The following is a 7,267-nucleotide window of genomic DNA, read 5'->3' as shown; positions in this document are numbered from 1 at the left end:
AAAAAAAGAACCACATAAATACATAATTCTAGTGTTTTAACAGTATCTCTCCCACCAGGGTATCTAGAGTCTACAGATAATAGAGGTGTGACCATCCAGGATGAGCCGAGACAGAACCCCAATTGCCGGTAGCGTTTGTTCCATAGAGAACCCTTCATTCCCAGCGTATATATATGTCTCCGGGTGACAAAATTTGGCGTCTCGCTACCCGTCTCCTCACGTAAGGCCAAGCGGACAGTGATAAGAGAGCCTATAGGATTAGGTAGTATCCAACAGCGAGTAGTCACCAGTCCACAAGGACACAAAAATGAAACCGACCCATCAAACGCACACACACCACCCCCGGCTATTAGCAAACCCCGCAAAGCCCGGATTTATTAGCTCGCTTAATCCTAACACGCACACACGGTGCAGTGCAGTGGAGAAGGTTGGTGTCGTGAATGGCTGAATGATCCGGCATTCCGGTGCTGTGCTGTGCCCTGTGCGTGCGAAGACGACGAGAGCCAAATCAAATCAATCAGATCGCCGACACGCTGTGATTCGGTTGGGGTTTTCTCGTGTTTGGCCCGAGGCGAATGGACAGGTGAAAGGAAATGTCTCTGAAGTCTGAACATATACGGGCATCTCCACCGATAAAACTGATCTCTGTCTGTCGTACATGGTCAAAACCGGCCGCATTTCATATGTTGATCCGCGTCAAATCGAAGCGGCCGGCGCCGATCCCGGTAATAAGCAAGCAAACGGCAGCGTGGCTGTACAATGAAATAGATGGTCACCTTGATTCAGATTATTCAGGTTCAGTGTATCAGTGTGTGTGATAGCGTGCTTAAACAGTGCTTGGCGGCGCCATTAGGGTGGATAAATATTAATCTCGAGAGAGAAATTTCCAGCTGAAAGATTGTTAGTACTAGTTTTTTGTTTTCATAGGAGATTTTGCATGTTATCTCAAGCTATAGTGGATAAGCAATGGATGGATGGAGTACCAGTGCTTTTGCAACCTAACAGTATCATGAATGGAATCTTTGCTATAAAAATTGATGAGACTAGTAATGCAGATGCAGCTCAACAGGGCGCTCGTCAATTATAGCTTTCCATAAGCAGCAAGCAACACGGACAATGAGATCTCCATGACCGCATTTCTGTTCTTCTCCAGTGTGGTACATCAGCCATCAATGGAAACTCGCAAGCAACGTGACATTTGTACTGCAGAGAAGGATACCAAAAGATCTTGAAATGTCGTGTTGTTTACCCCCCGAGCTGAGCATTTTTTTTTCTTCTATAATATCTGCCATCCCTGGTAGGCCATCGATGGACAAAGCAGCAAACGGCAGAGATTCAGAGGAAGCTTTCCTTTCTCGTGATACCATAAAGCATCAAAATGACCGATGTGAAGGGAATTTTACCATGTCCTGTGCCTGCACTGTTCTTCATGACTTCACTGTGTTTTTACAGATTTACTGCTGTCATTGTTTCATTGAGGTAAGGGTAAAGATCTCAATCTGAAGAAAATAAATTGCTGCTACCACTACTCTGAACTCTGAAGAATATATATCCTTCCATCATAACTCCATGACGGTTGCTTAGTTGCCCTACAACCTTTTTACAGGCTATATTTATTAGTGCAGATGCAACGGAAGAAGCTCCACCTCAATGGAAGCAGAGAAAGGAAAACGTGAGGGTGACCATTCCTTCACACTTTGGACCATAAATTCCATCTTACAGCGTGTGTATGCAGTGTGCATGGTCCATCCATACATACAGCCATAGAGAGAGAGAGTGTGTGTGTGGCAGATTGCAAAGCCATTTGCACGGCATCCTTAATTCATTTTCCTGCGCCTGTCAATTGCAGCAAGATCACATGAACTCACCAAACCCCTCCATAAATTAATCACAAGGCACCAGCCCCACCCTCTCTCCATCTCCACGATGCATGTTCCACTGCTCTCTCTCTCTCTCTCTCTCTCCCTCTCTCTCTCTCTCTCTTCCTGTCATGGACGGATGGACCAGGGCCTAGCTCGTACTACTACAAAAGACGGCATCAGTTTTTTGGCCACCTCTCCTCTCCTTGTTTGCCTCCTTTCTTCTTCTTCTTCTTCTCCCTCATTTGAGCTGAGAAGTTAAGTTGGAACCAAGAACTATACTAGTTATATTATGTAGAGGAAACATCACAAAAGAATATCAGAAAATAAAAAGAAACCGTTCCATGCCACCCTGAGATTCTCCTACAAGCTAGCCCAACCAAGGAAACAGCAATTTTTAAGCTGTTTCTCTTGATACTCGATCTACATCTTTTCCCTTAGTTTAACACTCTTTTTCAGTGGGTTTACTACTCTTGTGTGGTGGTGGTAGTGGTAGATCAAGAGCCAAGAAGTCCGGGAAAAAAATTCTACTTGTTTCGTCCATTTGGTTTAGTCTGCCAAAGCAGAAGTCAGTGGCGAGATCTTGTTTCTACTCCATTCGCATCATTCTGCTGCCAATTTGCCCTCAGAGAAGAGGGAGATTCGGCAGCGGAAGAGAGCGGAGTATCTCCGGCGATGGCGGCGGCGCTGGAGTGCTGGTCGGGCCGGCCGAGCACCGACGAGGAGATGGTGGAGCAGGTGCTCATGAAGCCCCACGTCCGCTCGGACGATTCCCTCCCCACCTGCGCCGACGCGGCCTTCGCCGCCGGCGAGCCGACGACGGCGCAGGCGGCGCCGAAGAAGTGGCAGCGGCTGGGGCGCAACTTCGCCGGCGCCATCGCGGCGTTCAAGAGCTCGCTGAACCTGGACAACGGCAGCCTCCCTCGCGACCCCTCGCCGCGCGCCGTCGGCGAGAGGCCGCCGCTCCTCGTCCGCGGCTTCCAGCAGCTCTACTCCCGCGGCGGCGCCACCCAGCAGCTGCCGGAGAAGCTCGTCGCTGACCTCCGCCGCCACTTCGACGCTCTTCCCAACAGGTCAGTGTCTCAAAGTTCGCACCTTTTTTTTTATTATGTTCAGAGACCATTTTCTTCAAGAAGGGGCTGAATAACCAACAGTTTTTTTGGATCTATGGGTGGATGTCAAACTGTTGTCTTTTCAGTGGCAAAATGCCACTTAAAAGTTTAAAACAGCCGTTTTTGTTTTTTGCCTACTAAGAAACTGAAAATTCACAGATTCTAGTGATAACCAGATTAAAGGCTAGTGAAAGAATTGGTATTTAGTTCTACGATTTTTTTACTCCTGTGAATTTCGGGAGTGCCAATTGCGGAGTCAAGTACATAATTTGATATGTAAGCTGGTAGCATAATGCATCTCTGAATTGCGGAATGCTTCGCTGACAAGCAGAAATCTCCATTTGCAGCTATGCACAGGCTGGATTTGACATGAAAGATGTGCTCTTGCATGCCCGTCTTGTAGAGCAGGCAGCTGGTGAGGATCAGCCTGCAGTGAGTATTGAGGAAGTTCCTGGAAGCAATGGCAGAGGAGGTGCCAATGAAGGAACTGTTTTTCAGCTCACTTTTGCCTGCAGTGCACCACTTTCATGGCAGTCAATGTCAGGCTCACTTGATAGTCCTTCATTTTGCTGCAAGAGGATCCAGATCTTCGAGAAGAGAGGATTGACGCTTGGTGTTGTAATGATACTCGTGCAGCCTGGGAATGAGGTGTTCTTCAAGAACCGGGTCGACGCAGCACTGAAATCAGCAATAAAGAAGCAGCGGAAGAACAGCGGCGGTGTTAAGCTCCCATTTGGGCTCTGTGGTTGTCAAGAAGAAGGTTCAAGAAACTTTGATGAGGAATCTATGTTTGATCCAGATGATGGTCAGGTTCTTGACAATGAGCCAACTTGCAAGCCACAGCTGCCTACCCCACTACCACAATCATCAGTTTTTGTTTCTATAGACGAGTGGCAAACCATTCGATCTGGTGGCGAGGAGCTTGGCCGCTGGATGCTGAGCTCTGAGGAAATCGAGTTTATTGATTGGGTTGGTCCAAATTCATTCAAGGGTGTTTTTAGAGGAAGGAAGGTTTGGGTCAACAAAATGAGGGGCTGTGACATGGGAAGTGCTTATGATGTTGAAATCCGTCAGGACTTGTTGCAGCTGATGAGCTGTGGCCAGAGGAACATCCTCCAATTCCATGGGATTTGCTTCAATGAGAACCATGGGCTCTGCATAATAACAAGGATGATGGAAGGAGGATCGGTTCATGATATCATCATGCAGAGAAGCAAGAGATTGTCACTCCGAGACATTCTTAAGATCGCTATTGATGTTGCTGAGGGTTTGGCCTTCATGAACAGCTACGCAATTACCTATCGTGATCTTAACGCTCGGAGGATCCTGCTCGACAGGCAAGGAAATGCGTGCCTCGGGGATATGGGCATTGTTACCCCTTGTAATAATGCTGGTGAGGTCACCGAGTACGAGACTTCTGGCTATCGATGGCTAGCTCCTGAGGTTAGTTTTCTTGGGTTGATTTACTTAAAATTCACTAGTCTAGAAGTACAATCTCTGGAAATAAGCTGTTTACTGCAGCATTATCTCTTCATTTCTACTCATAGACATTATCTGGAATTATTTGTGAGACGTTTGCTTCCAGATTTCTGTAGCATGTTAGGTGTTCGCATAGGCATCAATCTGACCAAACTGTGTTAATGAACTACTGCTTGATCATGCAATTGGAAGAGTATTGATTGATCTTGCCAAGTTGAGGAATTATAGTTGCTCTACCTGTCAAGTAATATTTCTTTTTTAAAAATATTAATATTTCATTCCCATGGAGAACCATTATTTCATCCTTTTAACCTGACAAACCAATTTTGAGCTCCTATCATGTTCTTGTTCGCTCTTTGCCAGACAATCACAAAACGAACAGGTCATAAAAAACCTAAAAAAATCACAGTACCTTGAGCATACTTTTACAATTGCTTGTTCTTACATCGAAACCGTCCTGACCAAAGAATTTACTTCCATGCTGCACCAGATCATTGCCGGAGATCCCGAGAGCGTGTCGGAGACCTGGATGAGCAACGTCTACAGCTACGGGATGGTGCTGTGGGAGATGGTCACAGGTGAGGAGGCATACTCCACATACTCCCCGGTGCAGGCAGCGGTGGGGATCGCCGCATGCGGGCTGAGGCCAGAGATACCAAGAGACTGCCCTCATTTCCTCAGGTCACTGATGACCAGGTGCTGGGACAACAACCCTCTGAAGCGCCCCCAGTTTTCAGAGATCATCTCCATGCTGCAAAGGCAGAATGTCAGATAGTTTTTCTCCTTCTTCTTCTTCTTCTTTTCCTATGCTGCATATCTGCTTTTGTCTGGCTGTTTGCCCCAATCATGCAGGGAACTGCATATGAGAGAATATAATATATGTGCAAAGGCTTGTTATATTGCTCATCTTGCTTCTAAAAAAAAATGCTCTTTCCGATTTTTTTTATGATGTTGGTTACTTGTAAATGAACTAACCAACGTCGTATATTAAAGGATGATGGTAGTATCAGGTTGTATTGAGCTGGTCCATGGAATGGCATGAAGAAACCAAAGTGCATGAGATTTAATAGGAGGATCTGGGGGATAAGGACAGCGGTTTTGCCCAAACCTCCGCAACAAACTGTACTGTCCATATTAAAAGCTTCCCTAAGAAATGCAAATGCTTTGCACATCTTGGATGCAGATTGCTGATCTTGCTATATAAACAATGCTGGATCTACTGGGACAGGTCAAGATCTTGTGAGGCTCTTTGTTTGACCTGCTCATGATCTTTGATTGGCGATTTGGGTCCAAAGCTTTTGTTTCGGCCTCTCACTTCCACACCTGTCCCTCCATGACTTTACCTGTATATAACAGTATAACCATGTGATCTCCTTGGTCATCATTAGCGTCTTATTTTCAAGGAACAGTTGCTGCCTACGACTTTGTGTCAGCCTTGAACATGCAGGAGATGCTTTTTTTCTTTTTCCCTGGTTGTGTCTTCCATTTGAGGGGTCCAAAGCCCTAAAACGTCAAAGATGAGTGTGCTTATGGCTGTTGTAAGCTATGGCATGGTGGTGCCACCTCAATTATTTTCGGTTTTGCACTGCTGTGGCCTCGACAGCAAGCTGAATGCAGGAGCTCGTGTACTTCTGTCTTCATGTATGGGTAAATATCCTATAACTGTTGGCTACAGTACTCTCTTTGAACATTTTTTTTAGAGAATAGAGTACCTCACTAAGCAACGAAAATATCCTACCTATACAACAATCAGGGATGAACATAGACATAAGAAATAAAAAGGAAAAACCTAAAATCGTGCACATATCCGTAGGGCTGTGCCATCGCGCAATCTGCATCATTTACAGAACTGGCCTTACAATAATATCTTACATAACTACAGTCAGAAAAACATAAAAAAAACATGTGGCATTATCCATAGCAACACTTTTAAGGCCCTATTTCTTTCAGTTTGGGATTATTATAATCCAGATTATTGGGAGTAAGCTGAAAGAAACAGACAACTTATTGAAGTAGCTTATTATAATATGGAGCCCAGCTTATTATAATCTGATAAGCTTATTTAGGTGAGTTTTTTCCAGATTATTGGGTGAAAAATTACCCACCATGCCACCCCACTCCCTCTTTAGACTCGCAAACCCAATAATCTAGGAAAGAAACAACTAACCGCTTATTCTACTACAAATTAATAATCTAGATTATAATAATCTTAAACTGAAAGAAACATGGTCTAAGAATGAACGATCATTTATCCACCTATGTCGTCCGAACTAACTAAAGTCAGTGCTGTATTTTTATTCAAAAATAATTCAAAGACAACACTTACAAGGATTTTTTTATAGTAAAAGTTTTATTGAACTTAAAGTTTGAGAACACTCAAGCCGGCCTCTGCAAAGTGCACACAGCCACACCTACATGGAATCGATAAAACAAAGTAGTGTTGTGATCAACCTTTTCACCCTGGAAACCCCTTGTACCAATACTCCGTACCTTTGTTGGCGATCATAGCTCGAAAGGCTCCCCGATAGCAACATATGCACACGACAATTGCTGCTCTCAAAGAGACATTCCAAATATAAGATGCTCGATCCCTTAACTCCCTCTAAAACGTACGCAAATGGTCATGGTCTGATGGTCTCATGGAAAATTCCGAGTTTTTTCAAGGGAATTCTCTCTCTTGTCACACACATCACTCCACATCAAGGTAGATGAGACCAACTGTTTGTTTCGCGACAGCGACGACAGTGACTCGCGCGTGGTGACCGTTCGCCGTAGATGCGTCTGCGCCTGGACGGGACGGTCCCCTTGCGCGCGGCG

General features: G+C 45.2%; 1 protein-coding gene across 1 annotated transcript; it reads left to right on the top strand.

Annotated features, from left to right (window-relative positions):
* The first annotated feature begins 2,067 nt into the window (after window positions 1–2,067).
* Window positions 2,068–5,347, top strand: LOC4332533 (uncharacterized). Its single transcript, XM_015775963.3, has 3 exons — window positions 2,068–2,932; window positions 3,319–4,414; window positions 4,941–5,347. The coding sequence occupies exons 1-3, from the start codon at window positions 2,535–2,537 to the stop codon at window positions 5,223–5,225; spliced, it is 1,779 nt and encodes a 592-aa protein (XP_015631449.1). The 5' UTR covers window positions 2,068–2,534; the 3' UTR covers window positions 5,226–5,347.
* The last annotated feature ends 1,920 nt before the right edge of the window (window positions 5,348–7,267 follow it).

Source organism: Oryza sativa, chromosome 3, assembly GCF_034140825.1.
Source record: "Oryza sativa Japonica Group chromosome 3, ASM3414082v1".
Lineage (NCBI taxonomy): Eukaryota > Viridiplantae > Streptophyta > Magnoliopsida > Poales > Poaceae > Oryza > Oryza sativa.
The sequence above is the reverse complement of the archived record's forward strand: the minus strand, read 5'-3'. Positions and strand labels throughout refer to the sequence as shown.